We start from the raw sequence: 21,115 nt of genomic DNA, 5'->3' as shown, positions 1-21,115 counted from the left end.
CGGTTCGGAGAGCGAGTGAGTGACGGGGGGGGGGGGGGGGGGGGGGGTGGGGGGGGTGAGGGAGAGAGAGTGAGGGAGGAGGAATTAATGTAAAATTGAATATATTCTATTTGAAGGCAAGTTTGTTTTAGCCTGTTTATCTGTTAATGACTGAACTCATTGTAATATAATTATTTTTTCAGAATTTATTTGATTTAGATTTGTTTAAAATAGTCTGTTTTAGTAGTAGTATTAGGCATATGGAGTCAGTCAGATCACCATGAACATATTTACTGGTGCATTGGCATGTTTAACTGTTTGCCTGACATTTGTGTTGTATCTTGTTTTATTTTTTAACAAAGAAATGCTGGTTCAAGTGGAGTGCAAGGGTGTCCTGAAATGGGTTCGAATACCAATGAAGGATGACGGCTACGATTACATTCAGTTCATTCAGGAAGGTAAGTAAAAGGGTAACCTATTGATTTTTCACATCACACCTATTATTGCATGCCCATTTGAGTCTGTTCTTGATTATTAATAGCAAAATGTATTAACCTTATGATTATTTTATGTACTTTTCTAAAGCAGAACCTTACTGAGAGTTTATCTGAAGTTATTTCATCACAACATAGGTTATACTTAATGGCATGTGGTTGTGGTGCTGTTGCCAAACAGCTTTTACTGGCACCTTGTCACGGTAGTGCATTACTTACTACCAGATTTCTTATAGCCCAATGAGATAATAAGCCATTTCTGTGTTAGGCACCCAAGTATTAGTTGCAGGGATGCAGGAATTTTACAAAACAAAAAAAAAAAGTGGTTAATAGTTGGGAAATTAAGTGTTTTGGATCTCAGTTTCAGCCAAATTCAGCCTGCCAAATGAACCTGATGTGAACCTGAAGGACTCCTCAGGAGTTGATGTAGATGCTGACATTTTTGATGAGTTAGTGAGATCTGCTGCAGTATCTTTCAAAGTGTTTACTGAGGACTCTGGTAAGACACAGAAACACCCCTCCCATTGCATTTACATTCGGAACAGTGACAAAATATATTTTCCAATTAAAGTTAAATATTATAAAACTGCCACACCCTCTTTCTACCCTTAGCTGAGAAAGAGGTCTCTGAGGCCTCCTTCTGCTCAGATGAGGGATCATTCTCATCAGTTGAGTCTGTGTGTTCAGGCTCCACTGTAATTACAGAATTAAACAAAGCACGGAGAAGGCAACTGTTAGAAGGACCACCTGACAGTAAGGCAGCAAAAGATGTAAGTTGTTCTTAGATTGTGGAATGTCGAGCCATTTTCAAAATGCATTGCAAGTTTACATGCAACTTCTATATTGCAGATGGTCTATGTAGCTCTACATCAAAAAAATGGGGGTGAAGACATAATCAAAGAGTACAATGCGACCAAAGGCCTTTCTGATCAAACAAGAAGGAAACTCGTCAACATCCTGGTCGCAGATATGATTGAGAGTCATGGGTAAGTGACCAATAAAATACAACCCCAATTCCAGAGAAGTTTAGACGCTGTGTAAAATGTTCATGAAAACAGAATGCTATGATTTACAAGTTATGTTAACTCGTTATTTAATCGTGAATAGTGCAAAAACCAACATATTAACTGTTGACAGAGAAAAAAGTTGATTGTTTTTGGATAATTTTGTGATATGGTAATATCTTGCTATGGTGTAGGAGGGTCCCACCAATCAATGTCCGTGTGACCTATGCCCTTGGAATAGTCACCCTTTTCCCCAATTTGAAGGATAAGGCCTCACCAACTGGATATGTAAGTATTATGTAGCAGAGTTTTATGTGGTCATGTATAGAGAAAAGCCTTATTTTGAGGTCCTGATACAGGCATCAGTTTTGATGGCTTTTAATATTGACAGTACCTCTTGCCTGTTTTCTTGTCTGACAGGAACATTACTACGATCCTCACAGTGGCCAAGGCTACCTGGCCTACAGATTGAAAACGGTTCAGCGCAATACCACAAGTGATTTCAAGAGGAGCTCCAAGTCTGCTGATCAACATGGCCCTAAGACCCTGCGTGAGACATCAACATCTGAGCAGCTGTCAGGTGATGAATGCAGAGAAGCAATGTCTGCGATGAAGCATTCAGCAGACCAACCAGTTGTGAGGGAGAAAATGAAGGCAACCTTCAAGCACCGTCAGAGTATGCTACACGATCCAGACCAGTCTTCGGTCATCCTAGATCACTTTCCCCGATTCTTGGATACACCAGGCTTGGTAAGAAAAACAGAGACTAGCTTGATGTACCAATTAATAAATGTGTTTTGTACCATGTTTTGACATGGTTTCTGTCTGTGTTAGATTAACCAAGACTTCACAATGCTATTTGGAGAAGACGTCTCGGGCAAGTTTATCGGAAAATGGCCAACGTTCTACAAACCTAGGATTATCACTGTCTGCAAAAGCCTTCGCCCTGGTACTCATGTGGATGACCTTCTGTCTGCTCAAGAGGAAGCGAATGATTATGGTAAGTGTACACGTATTGTGTTTGCCTGTGTTCTTCATATGCGCCTATGAGCAATGTCTGTATACTCATGGGATGTGGGTGTTACTATACTAATCCACTAGGATGGGACAGTGACTTGGCAGCTATCCTCCTGCTTATTCATCTCTTGCCTCCAACCGCAAAAGGGAAAAGACACGGGAAAATCAGTGCCACTGAAGCTACTGACCATGTGGTCAAGTTCATGAAGGTACGTTCAGGATATAGATGGTGACTGATTGTTGCTTCGCCACTTTTAACTCTTAATCCACTGATTCTTGAGAATTTGTGCCATGTCATTTAGAGGTGTTTAGATGCCTATCGAGCTAAAGGAAAGTGGTAAATGTTGTTTGTTTTGTTTTTTTGCGTAAATGCAGTAAATTGTGTGTGTGTGTGTGTGTGTGAGTAAACAAACATAAAATACCATTCCTAATTTTCCCTCTGACACTCTTAGGTTGGGACAAGCATGGTGACATTCCTTGACAGAGTTGGATCAGCACAGCCCTTCCTCCTCTGTGTTGGAGAAAAGAAGAGTAGTATCCAGAAGTACTACGTCATCCTCGACCAGAGGGCCATCCCCTGTGTGGCGCAGACAGCTGTGGCTGCATTCGACGAACTGTTCAAGGCCCACTTCGTCTTTGCTGTATCCTACGATGAGGCCTTGTGCAACTTCTACACCTTCATTCAAACTACCGTGTATGGGATTGATGTCGGCACTACAAAAGAGAGTCCGCGGGTCAAGGAAATCCGGGCCAAAGTCGATCATACTGAGGTTTGAAAATGTGCTACGTGTGCAAGGTACAGCACAAAAGTTGCTCTGTTTATTTTCAACATTTGAAGTTTAGTCATGCTTTGTACCCTGGACGGACATTGCGATTGAAATGTGGCGAGAGTGGGTGTTCCTCTGTTTTTTACACATATTGTGGATTTAAGAAACATTTATTAAGAGTACATACAGACTGTGTAGCTTCAAGTTCTGTTGATCCTTTGGACAATGTTGACAGTAATGTTTTTGTTCCTGATCCACTGCCGAATGCAGTTTCTCTCGTCAGTTACCCAGCTCCTCTTGAAAAAAGACAGTTACTGGATATGTGCAGCTCTATTGTCGCTCAAGTACAAGCATCTGGAGTCCCTGAAAGTACTGTGCTGTGCTTTAGTTGGTTCAATGGAGGAATTTGTCAATGATGTCCATGTCCAAGCACATGACGCTGTTCTTAAATGTCTTTCATCTGAGGTAACCGAACAAACTCTAAATAAAGTTAAAGACTGTTTTGAGCAACTTGAAAATCCATTTTCATTCCTCAATACAGAAACTAAGAGGCAAAGACATTTTGAGAAAAAATGGAAAATCGTTGAACCAGTAGAGCATGTTCTTGGTGTGCGTTACGATCTCCGCAAAGATAGAACTACTGGTGTATACAGTCAAATTCCTGTTAATGACAAATTTGTTTATGTGCCTATTTTGGGAACTCTTGAGTCCATGTTTACCAACCGGGAACTCAGCAACTGTTTCCAGCAAGTAAAGCTTCATGAAGATGGCATTTTCAAAGACATTAATGATGGTTCATATTTCAGAAATCATCCATTATTTTCACAACAAGAACACGCTCTTCAAATTCAGCTGTATTATGATGATTTTGAAACGGCCAATCCGCTAGGATCTAAAAAGGGAATTCACAAACTTGGCTGTGTTTACTTTATTTTACGAAATTTGCCAATGAAGCTGAATTCTGTTTTGATGAACATTCATCTTGTGGCGCTTTTTCACTCAGAGGACTTGAAGAAATATGGTTTCGATCCAATCCTGCAGCCTCTTGTTCATGATTTAAAAGTTTTGGAGACTCAGGGGATCCAGGTGCCCTTTTCAGATGCACCCTTAAAGGGGTCTGTTATTCAGGTTACTGGGGATAATTTAGCTATACATGGACTATTTGGTATGGTTGAATCGTTCAGTGCAACCTACTGTTGCCGATTTTGTTTAACTGACAAAACACATTTGCAGTCAGTCTTTAGTGAGGATGACCCAGACTTAATTCCTCGCACAAAGGAGCTCTATTCAGAACACTGCAATGCCATGGCACAAAATCCCACTCTAGTTCACTCATTTGGTGTTAAGAGAACCTGTCCCCTAAATGCACTGCAATTTTTTCATTCCTCAGACAATTATGCAGTGGATATTATGCACGACCTACTAGAAGGTGTTGTACAGTATGAGTTGAAGCTTCTTTTTCAGTATTTGGTGAAGGACTTCATTTCTTTAAACGCTCTCTCTCAAAGGATTCAGAGCTTTAACTATGGTTACAGTGAGAGAAAGAACAGACCCAGTGGAGTCAAAGTTAATGATGATGGCAATGACCTCGGGCTCAATGCCATTCAGTCTTGGTGCCTCCTGCGGAATACTCCCTTGATTTTTGGAGACCTAGTTGACCAGAACAACAGTTATTGGAATGTGATTATGCTTTTGATTCAGATTGTAAACATTGTATTCTCTCCAATTATAACAGATGGTATGACTTATTATCTGAAGCACCTCATTTCTGACCATCACAAACTTTTTAAGTTGGTGTTTACAGATAAGAGGCTCATTCCAAAGCATCATCTGATGATACACTACCCCAGATGCATTCGGAAAATAGGTCCACTCATACATGTGTGGTGTATGAGGTTCGAAGGCAAGCACAACTTCTTTAAGAAGTCGGTGAAGAATTTTAAAAACTTAACCAAAACATTAGTGAAGAAACATCAGCATCAGTTGGCTTTTCATTGGGAGAATTTTTATTTCAAAAGATTACAGTTTGGTCCTGTTAAACATGTCTCAACTAGCAATCTGGAGGGCAATGTGGTCTTGAGGTCTTGTCCAACTTTGAATCTGTCTAGTGTCTCCACTACTTCCTGGGTGAAAATCCATGGAACAGAGTACCAGATTGGAATGTTTGTCTGTACAAGTGTTGAAAATGAAATGCCTACTTTTGATAAGATTAACAATATCATTATCAAAGAGGATGAAGTGTTTCTATTGGCCACCAAAGTTATTACCATGCATTTTGATGATCACCTGAATGCATTCAGCATTGAGGAGGTGGATGATGTGTTTAGAGTAATTTGTGTGGATGATCTGTTGTACTATAAGCCTTACGACAGACAGTTTTCACCTGAAAATGATGAAAGTATGTATATTGTGCCCTACTGCAGTTTTGTCTGAAATGTGCATTGAATTGTAAAAAATGGATTTAATACAAAGGTCATTTTCTCTACATTTTCTGCCATTTGCCTTTTATTTCAGTTGGTGGGGTATGGGGAAATTTGACACCCGATAGTGTTATTGGTATACACCTAGTAGTGTAACAATTAGTAATTTTCAACACTGAGTTTTGTTGTCTTCACACTACACTGGTGTTGGTGTTGAAGAAAGCAGTGTTCTTTTTAACATTTTGTTTTAACACTAACACCAGTGTAGTGTGAATACAACACCACAAAGTGTTATGTAGTGTTGATTTTTGACAATACAGAGTGTTAAATCAACTAAAATTGGGTGTCAACTTATTAACACTTTCATAAATGTTAATTTAACACGATTGAGAGTGGATGCATATAGACACTTTGCTGGTGTTAAAATTAACACTGTGGGTGTTAATTTAACACTGGGAAATTTGCTGTGTAACCATCAGGCTTACTTTAGCGGGGGTTTCAGAGAAGTCCGTCTGTCGGAAACTACTGTACCAGCAGAAGGTTCCGCCAAGCCTAGTCCTCGTGATTTCGTCACGTGAAAGACCAAAAATGACCAAAATTACATATATCAAGTACAAACAGACTATATTTTCATCAAGCGTCTAAGAATACATGCTTGCAATTAAAAAAATATGAATAAATCGTTTATTTTGTTTAAGACCAACTGGCCATATCATTATCTAAAGCCCCCAGTTGGGTGAGTGGTGATGCTCCTGCCCCCGGATGTGCGCATCGCAGGTTCACATCCCGGCGAAGACATCTCATGTGTGTTTTTTTGCCTGTATGTCTTTAGATCAGAGAATTAGACCAACATTTTACCTTAACTATGATAAATATGTCATACAATTTCCCCAGAACCCAAATATAACTTGCAAAAACATGATAGGCATAAGGATGTTATTATTAATAGCATGTTATAGATCCCAATGACAAAGGCATTGCTGCATGCAATTTCCAGCCACATAAATTCCTTTCAGGTGAGTTCATTAATAGGTTCATTGAATGTGTTCATTGAATTGTTGAGATAAATGAGTTGGTCAATGTAGATACATTTACTAGGCCTATCAAAAAAAAAGAGAGAGAGAGAGTTCCGGACAAAGAAAGAAGTTTCTCAATCTTCCATAGTCGGGAATTGAACCGTGGGCGGCCGCATGCAAAGCCGGCACGTTACCTCTACGCTATCGTCACGTTCGACAAATTGTAGTCAGAGTTATATTAGAACATGTTACTCTTAATGGTACTTCCGTATTTAATCGTTCGGCAATTCTTGCCCAAGCAGCCTCGCGATTTTTATTTATCACTACAGTATTCCCTTTATTGGTTATGATGGGTTTGTACTCCTCATACAGTTCCATCAATATTTTTTGCGCTGGTCTTTTCTGCCATTTTCTCGATGATTCAACATTCACGATTCTGGGCTGGCTTTATATCCCGTGAACGGCGTAACACAAGACAACTTTAACCTGGCTTGAATTAGCCTCAACAAGGCGCGGCTGAAATGCGTTAATGGAACGGGTTTAGCCGCAAGTGGAAGTTGGCGTTAGTTCTAACCAGGCTTAACCAGCGAGTTTGGTGGAATACCCCTCAGGAAGACCTCAGGGGCAAAAACACCAGTCAAAGAAACACTTACGAAAAAGGAACCAAAACACGAAGAGACACGGGAGGCAGAAACGAATAAATCCATGGACATGACGTGGTGCAGCAGACAGGGAGTGACAGACAGCGACAGCGACAACGACAATGACCCAACAATGAGACAGGGGAAACACACAGACTATATACACAGGGAGGCAGGGAGCTGACGAGGAACAGGTGAAACACATCAGGGCAGGCATGGTAATCAACACGAGAGGGTGGGGGAGTCAAGACAGCGGAAACGACAAGGACCAGGAAGTACGAGACAGGGAATCACGAGGGCAAAATTACAAAATAAAACAGGAAATCAAAATCAAGAAAACACAGATCATGACACTGATAATACAAGCATTTATCAAAATTCAACGAAACGTTTTCATACTCTCACGTGAAACTTGCGTCGCGGCATCGGCTGGGTGAACACCGAAGTAGCATCTACACTGCAGTAGCGTTAGTTAGTGTTGGTAGCCGAGGATAGAAGCTATCAGGCAAGTGTTCTTTTAAATAAACTCCTGGGGCCAGTTGTTCAAAACATTTAATCCGGATAAAAATTATCCGGATTTGGAAATCCCATTTTTTGCTATCCGGGATCAGGTAATCCTTCTTACTTTTATGCCGGTTTTTCAAAGCAAAATTGGATTGGATCACCCTGATCCAGATTCACAGTTTTCAAGATTACCAAATCCGGATTGCCAGTGCTCTAAATGGGACAACATATCACAATGTGGGCTACAGCTATCTTAAGAAAAACAGGTAGAAGAGCCAACATGGGGTCACTGTAAGTGTTTTTTATTTTGAGACAAAACACAAAAATCACAAATATCCACTTCTATTCATAATTTATTTTATGACCCCTCATCGGAGCCACAACAAATACAACAAATATACATTAACAAATGCATTGTGGATATTTTGAAAACGTCTTGAATAAATAATCATTTTAAAAAAAGGGTAAATGTCCAATAGTTACAAAATAAAGAATGATCTCAGGGTTCTTCTTCATCTGAGGAGAGACCAGCATTTTCAAGCCCTGCTTTTAGGAGGCGGATCTGAAGTTTCACTTTGGTTTGCTGCAGTTTGGTCAGCTTGATTTGTTCCTCTGCCAGGAGTATCTGTGCCTCTGCTCTTTCAGTTTCTCGTTTGAGAAGTGATTCATAGGCATCATCATTATTATTTGGCAAAGGACGCTTCAAGCCTCTTTTCTGAGCTCCTGTGACTGCTGGCTCTACCAGTGAGGATCCAGGTTGTTCTTCAGAAATAGTGCTGAGATCCAGAATAAATGTTTCCTCTGCATTTGGAGGAACTGGCTCACTTTCCTCTACAATGGTAGGCTCACCATCCCCTACAACACCTTGAATCCCGTGCAGAGCTTTAGAGTTCTCACCTCCAATAATGTCCAGAACCACATCTGTGTATTCACCTTTCTTAAAGGGTTTGTTGCCCGTTTGGGTGTTTTTTGCTTCAGCAAGGTCCTTTGTTGCTCTGGCCCTCAGATTCTTCCATCTGAATTTCACCTGCTCCAAGGTCCTCTTCTGGCCAGACCCCATTGCATTGACATTCTGGGTGATTTCAACCCAAATGTCTTTCTTCCTTTTATTAGTCAACATTCCACTCGCAACAGAGCTTCCTACTATTGAGGCATAATGGCACTTAACACCCTCCAGCAGTGCATGGGTTTCTGCAACAGTGAAATTAGGTCCTTTTGAGTCCATGGTTCCACCTCATCTGTTGTAGTGAACATAGTATTTAAAGGCCTTGGGCTTGATTGATTTAATTGAACACAAGCCAAAGCACATCAGCTAATGAGTGGGTGGGTATTTGACAGCCATCTTATATTCAGCCTTTCTCAGAGAGAGAGAGAGAGAGGCACTGACATGGCAGGTATTGTCCATCGCTACCACCATTTTGGTGGAAGAGGATACCGTCAAAGGGTATATGCTGAGCGTGCAAAACCACTGGAGCAATACACCGATGAAGAACTGTATGCTCGCTTTCGCTTTGGGAATACTGATATTAGGTACATTGCAGACCTTGTCAGGCCAAAGCTTCAACGGAGAACCCGAAGGAGTCACAGTCTGTCTGTGGAAGAACAGGTCCTCATTGGTCTGCGCTTCTATGCATCTGGGACTTTCAACCAAGTTGTTGGTGACAATATAGGAGTGGACAAATCAACTGTGAGTGATGTAGTGAAAGCTGTGTCCATTGCATTGGCCAGCCTGGTCAATCAGTTTGTTTCCCTTCCAAAGGATGACCAGATTGCCCAGACCAAGCACAAATTCTTTCTTTTGGGGAACATGCCCAATACTATTGGGGTTATTGACTGCACTCATGTGCATATCCAAGCACCTCATGAGAGGGATTGGGAGTACATCAACCGAAAGGGGAGGCGCAGCATCAACATCCAACTTGTGGGCGACGCTGACCTCATCATCACAAACTGTGTTGTGAAGTGGCCTGGGTCTGTTCATGATGCACGTATCCTGAGAGAGAGTGCTTTATACAGAGAGCTCCAAACCAACCGACCGGATGGCATAATATTAGGAGACAGTGCCTATCCACTCCTACCATGGCTGATGACTCCTTTTCTTGCAGCAACCACACCTGCGCAGGCACGCTTCAACACTGCTCATTGCAAAACGAGATGTGCAATTGAGCGTTTGAATGGAGTTCTGAAGAGACGCTTTGCATGCCTTAAATACTTGCGAGTGGAGCCACAGGGAGCATGCAACATCATACTTAGGTGTATTGTCCTGCACAACATCGCTACCAGGCGCAATGTCCCTCTCTGTGATGAAGCTTATGATGCACCGGAGCCTGTGGAAGAACCAGACCAACCTCTGGCGTTCTGTCAGAATGAGGGACTGACTGGACGTGTAGTCAGGGATGCAATTGTTAGACATTATTTTTGATAGTTTCATCTCTGATGATTGTTTCTTTAAAATGAATGTACAGTGATGACAGAAAAATGTAATATGTTATTTTTGTTTGTTATTTAAATCTGAAATCTGGGGGATTGTTTCACGGTTTCATTGTTTTCACAAGATCATTTTTATTTTCATTTCATTTTGACTTTACCATACTGAAAGGCTTATTTAGTAGCCTATGTCTACTTTATCACTAACACTTAAACAAGTCAAGTGCAAAATATAAATAAAAGTGTATATATACTAAATGATAAAAATGTATTATTTGATAAATTTTAAAGTTTTACTACATTTTCTTCCTGAAATCCACCTTGAAATCCTACCCCCTGTTGGGATCAGGATAATCCTGTTTTTTTGGATCAAAGTTATCCAAATCCTACTGAAATGTTTTGAACAACACAAACTGAAGGTTTGATCCGGATTAAAACTAGGATTGGATTCTGTGATCCAATCCGATTTCAGAATCCTTCTTTCCCTTTTGAACAACCCATTTTCAAGATTTGATCCAATCCGATTACCAAAATCCGATCAGATTACCTTTGAACAACTGGCCCCTGGTGTACTTACAAACTTTCAAATGCCTCGTTTTGTGAATACAGACCCTATGTGTACTACTGCAAAAGTTTGGTAACATTCCATGCATTATTAGTGGGGTAATTTACGAGATAATCAAGATGTACCATCGCGCTAGTACTAAGCCATTCGGCTGATAGCCCTATCTTGACCAAGGATGACCACCGCTAAAAATCCTTCTGAGGGGGTATTTGGCTCGATGTCATGGTGGAAATTACCTAGGGTGCATTTAACTCAGAAACCATCACTTTAAGTTAATCTCCCAAATTTTTAAACAGTATTATTCTAGTCAGTAAAGAAAAGATGGATGCCTTCTTTGAGCACTTTGAGCTCCCTTCTGTGGAGAGGGAGGATAAACTTAAGTTAGACACCTCCTTAACAAGGTCAGAGATTGAGACTGCGATTGGGAAGATGGCTTGTGGGAAATCTCCAGGGGAGGATGGTTTTGGTGCAGAATTTTATAAATGTTTCAAAAATCAGTTGTCCCCCATATTACTTTTATTTCATGAAGAAATCATTGAACGTGAGACCATGCCTCCCTCCAAGCTGTCATATCCTTATTGCCTAAAGCTGGAAAAGACCCTACTTTAGCAGGAAATTATAGGCCATTAAATCTTCTTAATAGTGACTACAAAATATTGGCAAAGACACTTGCCCTTCGTTTAGAAGGGGTAGTCCCATCCATTATACATGTATACCAAGCTGGTTCTATTCCGGGCCGCCTAGCTGCTAATAATATGAACAGACTTTTTCATGTACTACTGGGCACTGACTACCTTAATGAGCCTGCAATAGCTGCATCACTTGATGCAGAGAAGGCCTTTGACAGAATTGAATGGCCTTACCTTTTTTATTCTTCTGAAAAGTTTGGTTTTGGTCCAAGGTTTATTAGTTGGGTTAAGGCTCTTTATTGTTATCCAATTTCAGCTGTCAAAATTAATGGCCTCATTTCTGATTTTTTCCCCCTGAAACGCAGAGTGAGGCAGGGATGTCGGATCAGCCCTCTTCTTTTTGTCATCTCGTTGGAACCCCTGGCCTGTGCAATCTGTGCTTGTTCAGACACGGTGTTAACTTATTTGACTATGATTATAAACTGAGCTTGTACGCTGACGATATATTGTGTGTAGACCAATGTTTTCCTTACCTGCTGTTTTAAACTTGGTTAATACCTTTGGAGGTTTTTCAGGGTACAAAATTAATTGGAAAAAAAAGTGAGGTGATACCTCTTACTTCTAACACATTCAAGTCTGATCTTGGGGATGCACCGTTTTTGTGGCAGTTAAAGGGATTAAATATTTAGGAATTATTATTAAAGCCCCAGTTACAGAAATATTTAGTTTGAATTAGGGATGCACGATAATTATCGGACCGATAATTATCGGCCCGATAATAGGAATTATGACGTCAACCCGATAAATCCGATACAATTATTAATACCTCCGATAATCCGAAGATAGGATGTTTGTGTTAAAACAGCGGGTGGATTGGGATGAGGGACGTTAGTTTTTTTCTAGGCGCCTCCCGTTTAGCATGTGATGTGGTTACTGTGGTATCACAGGTTTCGGAGGAGGGAGTTAATCCACAAATCGAGCGCTCCCTTCTCATGCCTGGCTGTGACGTAGAGGCTGCGAGCGAGTGGAGGAGGAAGACTAGTAAACAAACACGCATGGCGTCTGTACTGTGGGACTACTTCAAAGTTTCTGAGGAAACTGAATCGTTTGCCATTTGTAACAAATGCAATGCAGAAGTTCCAAGAGGAGGGAAAAAGGCATCGAGCTTTAATACATCCAACCTTAAAAGTCACCTCGCACATCACCATCGCTACGACGGTGTGTTAAAAGCGTATGAAGACGCCGGCGCCGCTAAAGAAGCAGCGAGCCCGTAGCTTAGCGTTTTGATGCACGGGTGAAGTAGCGGTCCTTGTACCTCGGGTCCAATATAGTTGAGAGATAATACAGTGGCTTTTCCTCGATGTCACCAAAACGCGTTTCCACTGCTTTTAACGGGGTTTCCTTTGATGTTTTCACTCCGTGGTCTGTTGGTAACGTTTGTTTTAGCAGTCGCGTCAGCGCTTGAATGGAGGGGATCACATCCGCAGTAGTGGCTGTTGCTTTGCTGATATTTCTGCCTATTACCGTAGTTTACATTTCTGTGTGGATCAGGACCAACAGTTTAATGTAGCAGCACTTGTGTGTGCATATCCCATGCTGCTCAGGGAAAGTTGTCATTGACTGACTGACTCACTTACATATTTATTTGAAAAAAATAAATATTGTCATTTTATTGAAGAGTCAAAACTGTTCTTGGCTTTCTTTTGTTCATAGTAATAATTATCATGTCACTGTGATACATCTGGTTAGGTGTTTGGTAAAAGGCAAAGCTATGCTAAATCTACCTAAGCTTAGTCATTAGTGTTTTTGACCTGAATTTGATCTGAATATACATTCAAAAACGAATAACAATATTATCGGTTATCGGTATCGGTATCGGTCCCGAGGAGCAGAAAGTTATCGATATCGGTATCGGCTTCAAAAAATCAATATCGTGCATCCCTAGTTTGAATGGCCCATCTGTCCTGCGTACAATAAAAGATGACCTTGAGAGATGGTCCAGCTTACCACTTTGTCTATGGGGCAGGGCTGAACTTTTGAAAATGAATGTTTTGCCTAGACTTACATATATAATTTGAGGGGACAGAGACTGCCTCTTGCCAAGAACAGGATGAAGTTTTAGCGAGAGCGACTCGATCAAGACGTTCGGTCTCCTGTATTTATACATTTTTGTCATCTGATTGTTATAAGTTGTATATCTCCACTCAAGTGGCATGGGAGGGTGACCTTAAATTATCTCTGTCAACTGCACAGTGGACCTTTATTTGGAATTCCGGGATACATTTGTCTAAATGTGTAAGATACAAGATGGTTCAGTATGTAGAGCCTATATGACTCCCGTCAGACTTGCAAAGATGTTGGAAAATGTTCATGATTTGTGCTGGCATAATTGTGGCCTTTGTGGCTCATTATTTCATCTCTTATGGGAATGTCCAGCATCCAAACTCTATGGTCGGAGATGCATACAATTATGACAGAGATCCTTGATGTCACCTTCACCCTGTCTCCCATGGTATGCATTTTGGGCTGTAAGCCTGGCAAAATAACCTGCCCCATTATCAATCGCCTATGGGTGCTGGGCTGCCTCACAGTTAAAAGGTTGATTCTTTGTAATTGGAAAGAGCGAAAGCCGGCCTGCTTTTCAAAGGAAGTATGGCTTGAGGAATACTTAGACCTCCCTAACATGGAAAGAGCAGCTGGTTTTCTGAAAGACTTCGATAGGGGTCTCGGTAGACAATGGGATGTTATTAGGAGATATTTGAATTAGATTCTGCCCTTCTAGCATCGTATTCTACATCCATCCCTCGTTGAGTTTTTGTGATTCCCCTGACATTGTTTTGGAGATCATGTACCCCCCCCCTCCCCAATTTAGTGTATGATTTTGCCCTGTCTACGTACCTGCCGTGTGTTTGGTTTATGCCATGTCTTGTCTCCATAAACTGGGAAAAACTTTGAATAATAAAAAATAAAAAAACACTCAGGGAAAAAAAATATATAGGCCCGCTGTGGTTCGCCATTATTTTCATGAATAAAAACAAACAAAAAAAAAGTCTGTCCGTTAAGACAATATGCAAATAACTTAAAAATTGCTTGTTTTGGCTTTCGGCTCGCTTAGAGCTAGGCTAGGCTACCACTGCTTAGCTACTCTGTAATCACTGAACATAACGTCGTCTGGGCATAAATATGGTAGTGACCTTGTTTGTAGATACTATCGTAGATCTCTGGGAGACCACAGACGCTGTGTTTGCCTCCATTACCGAGTCACTGACGAGTGACGTCACGAGGAGCATCTCAACGCTGATTGGCTACACGTCAGAGCGCCAATGCAAATTTTGTCACTCAAGAAATGAATTTGCGCCGCAGGGAACTCGAATAAGCGGTAGGGTGCATCCGTGCATTGACTTTACATGCAACTTGGTCACACGAAAAATGCGTCGCGTTCGGTGTGAACGCACCTTTACTTAGTCAGCAACAGAGCCACTTATAGGGCTGTGGTCCTATAAGTCCAGCTAAACAATTTAAATGTTTCTTTCAATTACAACATTTCACCTGCATTGCTGATTTGATGCGTAAATTTTTTTAACACGTTAATGTTTGTGTAATTAATTCTTCTTAATTAACACGTTAAAAAAATTGACGCATTTTAATCGTACTTATTTTTGCACCGCGGAACGTTTCTCACTGGATGAGTTTCAGGCGGACCGATTACGCCTGGTTCACACCGGCCGCGGAAGCGCCGCGAATAGGCACGTAGCGGAGCCCGGTTCCTTTCGGCGCCCTTGTTAAGTGATAGTGTAGTTCACACCAGACGCGGAGCGCCGCAAATAGGCGCGGCCGTCCCGCGCAGTGAAGTGATCGTTTCGGCGTCTGCTATATTTTTTTGCCGCATGCCGCGAGGGATCGTGTCAATTCTGCCAGGAAATCACTCAAAGAAACACGAGACAATCCGGTCAATTTTCAAAATAAAAGCAATTTTCAATATTATTGTGATATTTGTGTATCTCAACTCGCACTGGGAAACAGGAAGAGAAAATACATTTAATAAATGTGAAGAGTAGATAAACAAATATGTGTATTTCAACTGTATATCTACACTACTACTACTACCATACACACTCTCTCTGTCTCTGTGTGTGTGTCTCTCTCTCTCTCTCTCTCTCTCTCTCTGAATGGATAAATAAAAGAAGTGTACAAACTTCTTGGTTACAGAAACATGGCGTATTTATTTTATGAGGTTATGATAAAAAAAATAGCTCTGAATGAACAACAGCTGAGCAGAAGCGCTTGTCGACCGTCGCGGAGAAATACACGCATGGTCTGAACAGGGGGGCAGGGGGGGGTCCATTTGTGTGTGTGTGTGTGTGGGGGGGGGGCACTGGTCTGTTGGACTTGGTTGAACAAAAATAAACAATATTTTGTTGCTTAAGCTTATGTATTCAGTCATTATTCAATGGTATACTAAAAATCCATGTGAAAAAAATTACTTCTCACTGTTCTCAGGTCAAATATTTATATGCGATTAAAATGAGATTAATTTCGATAATTACAAAGCCTCTAATTAATTAGATTAATTTTTTTAATCGAGTCCCGTCCCTACTTGTAATGGAGTATTTAAAGTCCCAGTCCACAAGTCCGGTGGATCGAGGGCAGATTTTGAATGTTTACACTTCTCACGCTCCTCCCCCACGACCACTGAGCTCCTTCCCCTCGACTTTGTGCCCTTTGAAATCCCTTAGATTACGCCACCTTTGAAACGTGGGTCTGATGTTGACTCTGGTTTTATCACAGGCATCAGCGCACGTGCGCCACGCTGACGGGGTGTATCAGCCTGTACTTTGCGAGTTTCGTGCACCGCGCAGGCTAGCGCAAGCACGCCAAGTGGGAAAGAGGGAGGAGAAGAAGGCGTGAGTGGGAGACGAGGAGGAGACGAGGCGTGGACTGGGATTAATACAGCCGATTCAGATCTTCACCAATCAAACGAGCTCCTCACCTCACCTTTAATGCGTTGGGGGAGGTTCAGTGCAAGTTCCGTCACTTGACAACACGATGACAGAAGCAGCGCCGCCGCTCCCACCACGCGCATCACGCGCTGTGCGTGCGTATCATAATAATAACAATGCCCATATTATAAAAAACAGGAGAGAGAGAGGGAGATGTTTTGGTCGGAGAGGCTGAGTTTCCGTTACATGCAATTTATTTGCGCCTTGCGCCTTACGCCAGGAGTAGACTAGGTTGGAGCTGCCGGGCTTTTTGCCACAAAACTTCCGCTACGCCAAGCTGAATCTGTGACGCCTCCCCCTGCTGCGCCGCCACACCCATCTTGGCGCAGGCGATCCACCAAACTGCCAAACTGACCGTGCGCAAGGCTGGGTGGGTCGAAACTTGCATTACGCCGGCTCCGCCACCCTGCGCCGCGCTGCGCCACGAAACAAGGGCCCTTTGTGTAAACGGACACAGCCCTGCGTGCTGATTGGACAGGATGATCCAGGCTCTTTCGGATCTTTGCAAAACAAACAACAGGCTCTACATGCACATAGAGGCACGCTTTTTTTTCTAAAACCGGATGATTTATGTTGTTCTATCGGAGCATAGTGTCGGCTTCAGTGAATATGATCAAAAAAATGTTGCCGACTGGGACTTTTATATGTGTAGTATTAGTTCTCGTGCATGAGTAAATAATGTGAGTACTTGATGTCTCTCCACCTGTCAACAAAAAAAACCTGGCAACAGTTTGAAATGGATTGTAAACACACACACACACACATACACACACACACACACACACAGAGAAACTCCTTGAGGTTTTGCTGGATTTAATTCCTGATTGGAGCTTTAATGAAGACACAAAGAACCTTTGATCGACTGTTGTGTACTCATGTCTGTGAGTGTGTGTGTGTGTGTGTGTGTGTGTGTGTGTGTGTGTGTGTGTGTGTGCTATCCTGAATAGAGGAAGGTTTTTCTTTAATGAGAGTGAAATTTGAAGCCTGGACATTGTGCTGATTTTCGACCACAGCCAACACAGGCAGGTTTTCTAACACACACATATGGCGTTATATTTGTGCCACATTTATGAAGGAGTAATGTGAGATTTTGAGGGCAGAAAAATATATTTTGCGAGCACAGAAATTATATTTTGAAGAGAAATGATACGCGAGCAAAACATAATGTCATTTGAGCAGGCAAAAATATATTACTCTCACTCAGTTTTACTCATGCCCTCTCTCAAACTCTTGCTCGCTGCGCTGCAGACCGCTGCACGCGCGCTTTCAATCTGTCCCTTCTGTGCACGCTCAACTTTGTCTGTACGCTCGCTCAACTTGGCACAGCGTTACAAATGTGCCACAATAGCAACCAATCAGAGACTTGGAGAAGCTCAATTCTGATTGGCTGTTTCGTCTCCAATCACAACGCTTCCATAACACGCCGAACGAGTGGGATTTTAGATTTCCAGCCGGCAGAATGGCTAGAAATTCATAACTCGCCTGACGTTGTGGCGTATTATTGTTTTCACCATTTGATTCTGCCATTCTACTTTCAGTTTTATTACATAATTTTCTAGTTTTATTCAGAACAATCCAGCCTCCAGGAAACATGTGTACTAGTTTTTCTTTTTGAGACAGGATGGGCCTGTTACACTCTTTTCAATCTTCATGCTCAGGGGCCTGTACTACGAAGCAGGATTTGTGCTTAGCGAGGTAACTTAAGCGTTAACTCTGGGTTTTCCGTCCTACGATGCTGGTTCACTTCTTACCGGGGTAGATCGCCATGGTAACTTACGCTGTGGAGCTAACCTGCTCCGGAGCAGGTTATGTTCCTGACAAGAGATCAACGTGGAGAAAAACACCACCTACTGACCAGCTGTCTTGGTGCGCGGATAAGGGAAAACAAAAAAAAGCTTGGTGGATCGTGAGAGGGTCTCGTAGGAGAACTATAGAGTGTACAGGGACCGGCAAAACCATTTTGTCTGTGTCTGATGATGTTTTATATGAGAGATACAGATTCTCATCGGAGGGAAAGACTTCTGTGTCAGTGTACAGCCTACTTACCACTTTGAATTGTGTTTTTATATTTATTTGATTTGCTCCCAAGTTTACACCGCCGGGATTGCAGCTGAAAGAATGAGGCTGATATTGTCATAAACCACGTTATAAGAATACATCCAAGTAACAAATTCATTATTTTAAAGTTATATGTTTGGCCTTTTATTGCGGAAGGACGTCATAAGAGTTAAAGGGACGAGAGAGAGCGACGACATGATTTAAAAGAGGACCACAGGGCGGATTCGAACCGGGACCGCAGCAAGGAGCCTCGGTACATGGGGCGGTAACGCTACCACTAAGCTAACAGCAAAGTTACTGCTGTCCTTCAATCAGATCTTCTAGTGTCCTTCTGATGGGGCAGTCATATTATACAACTACTAATAGCCTACTATTAATACGACTTCCGCATTCACACCGTCGGCAAGTTTTTGCCAGCTGTCCTTCCTGCATTTGGCAGATGAAACTGTTGCTTTTTGCCTGTATTATATGTTTAACTTCTTCATATTTCTGTAAGATTATGGTTCGCTCCTCGTACATAACATACGCCGCTCCGCTGCCGTAGACTGATACATGTTTGTGATTGGTCAAATGCTGCAAACGCCGCCTCTTTCATGTGCACGCGCTCATAGCTGGACAGGTAAACCCTGGGTTGACTTAACGAGTTGATAACCAGCTTCGTGTGACCGCTTATCTCCGATTGTCTTTGTTAGGGTTACTTAAGCTGGATCTCTGAAACATACCCTGGGTATGTTGAACTCGCTTCGTAGTACAGGCCCCAGGTCGTCTCACTGTTGGAAGACATAACTCACCTGACGTTGTGGCGTATTATTGTTTTCACCATTTGATTCTGCCATTCTGCTGGCTGGAAATCTAAAATCCCACTCGTTCAGCGTGTTATGGAAGCGTTGTGATTGGAGACGAAACAGCCAATCAGAATTGAGCTTCTCCAAGTCTCTGATTGGTTGCTATTGTGGCACATTTGTAAAGCTGTGCCAAGTTGAGCTAGCGACAAAGTTGAGCGTGCACAGAAGGGACAGATTGAGAGCGAGCGAGCAAGAGTTTGAGAGAGGGCATGAGTAAAACTGAGTGAGAGTAATATATTTTTGCCTGCTCAAATGACATTATGTTTTGCTCGCGTATCATTTATCTTTAAAATATAATTTCTGTGCTCGCAAAATATATTTTTCTGCGCTCAAAATCTCACATTGCTCCTTCATAAATGTGGCACAAATATAACGTCATACACACACACAGACACACACACACACACACACACACTCACGCACCACGGTGATGTCATGGTTTTACCAGAGCTGTCTGGTATCGAGGCTGCTCACCTGCTGTGAGGTGAAATGGACTTGAATGTGTAGTTGTAGTGTTTCCACTCCAGCAGCAGCAGAAACGTCACGGAGCCTTTTCTTTCTCAGCACAACTCACATCTTTACTTATTTGACCATCAAACTGCAGCAGCACTGTCACCATAGCAACATGAAGGGATCATTGTCTCTAACATTTCAACTTTGTTTCTGTTTCTGTGATTTGATAACAGCTGAATGATAAACTGTTAACAGTTGAAGAAGCCCAAACATGTGAGGAGCTCTGGTAAGCTCTTTAGGAACCTATAGACCTTCCTGATGAACATGTAAACCCTCTTGAGAACATCTTGGAGAACATCTTCATCTCTACTTCTCTTTGTTTACATCTTCTAAACGCCAGTTCATGACGTGATGTCGCAGATCGACAGGAGCTCCATTTTTAGACTGCACACACACACATACACGCACAAACCGGGTAGCAGCTCATTTACTAAGTGCATACCTGGAGAATGAAAACCCTGCGTTTTAACTTACAGGTAAGAGGTGAAAACGCTGAGGTTGCTGGGAATGTCCCGGAGACCCAGGTCCGAGCAGTCCACCCGGTGCAGCAGCACGTCCACCTCGCACCGGCAGCGGCCCGGGCAGCCTGTCCGCGCCGCTCCTCTGTCCCCGTCCCCGGAGCTCTCCGCTCTGGCCGCCGCGGAACTGTTCAGCCCTCCCGCCAATGTCCTCTCCTCCACGGCCACGGAGCTCCTTAAGCCGGCCGAGAGGACCGCAAACGCGGCCACCAAAGCTCCGAACCCGGGCAAGTCCATGTTTCAGGTAGTTGCAGCCGCGGACCGGATCACGTTGTTTTGAGCGAATTTAATTTGGTGAAATATAAAAAGTCCGAGAACTGGTCGCTTTCCAGGCTGCACGCGTGTAGCGACGGCGCCGGAATGTGTGTGTGCGTGTTTGTGTGTGTGTGTGTGTGTGTGTGTGTGTGTGTGTGTGTGTGTGTGTGAGTCCCTCTACTCACTACAAGTGTGTAAGCCACGTTTAGTTTACAGTTTTTCTCGATCGTTTACACACATTTTCTGAAAGCATGCCTCATACTCTCAGAACTCTACCCACAAATCAACAAAACACACACACAATGGGCAAAACCCCTCAATTCTCCTGCAAAATGAAACTTTACATTCAAAACAATGTTATTTCTTCTCAAAATGGTATTTTGTTGTCAAATGACACACACAAACCATCATATGAATAGACATTTATAAGAACCAGTTGAACACTGATCTGCTCAATGTAAAA

General features: G+C 42.4%; 3 protein-coding genes across 3 annotated transcripts in view; 2 read left to right on the top strand and 1 right to left on the bottom strand.

The window, feature by feature from the left end:
* LOC311031893 (leucine-rich repeat-containing G-protein coupled receptor 5A-like) overlaps positions 1-20,634 on the bottom strand; it is a gene marked incomplete at its 5' end in the record, with an annotated part of 148,023 nt that extends 127,389 nt beyond the window's left edge. The window contains one exon of the mRNA XM_084038449.1: positions 20,354-20,634. Coding sequence (XP_083894575.1) covers positions 20,354-20,634 — 281 coding nt within the window. The remainder of the gene's footprint in view (positions 1-20,353) is intronic.
* On the top strand, positions 1,144-3,270 carry LOC311032156 (uncharacterized protein; the record flags this gene model as incomplete). The annotated part of the gene is made up of 7 exons (XM_084038807.1): positions 1,144-1,243; positions 1,323-1,459; positions 1,672-1,765; positions 1,898-2,227; positions 2,312-2,477; positions 2,579-2,703; positions 2,947-3,270. The coding sequence occupies exons 2-7, from the start codon at positions 1,323-1,325 to the stop codon at positions 3,268-3,270; spliced, it is 1,176 nt and encodes a 391-aa protein (XP_083894933.1). The 5' UTR covers positions 1,144-1,243.
* LOC311031938 (putative nuclease HARBI1) lies at positions 9,230-10,264 on the top strand (the record flags this gene model as incomplete). Its single annotated transcript, XM_084038534.1, has 1 exon — positions 9,230-10,264. The coding sequence occupies one exon, from the start codon at positions 9,230-9,232 to the stop codon at positions 10,262-10,264; it is 1,035 nt and encodes a 344-aa protein (XP_083894660.1).
* Positions 20,635-21,115: the final 481 nt, after the last annotated feature.

Source organism: Eutrigla gurnardus (genome assembly GCF_963514095.1).
Source record: "Eutrigla gurnardus genome assembly, chromosome: 21".
Classification (NCBI taxonomy): Eukaryota; Metazoa; Chordata; class Actinopteri; order Perciformes; family Triglidae; genus Eutrigla; species Eutrigla gurnardus.
This window is presented reverse-complemented; position numbering and strand designations above follow the sequence as displayed.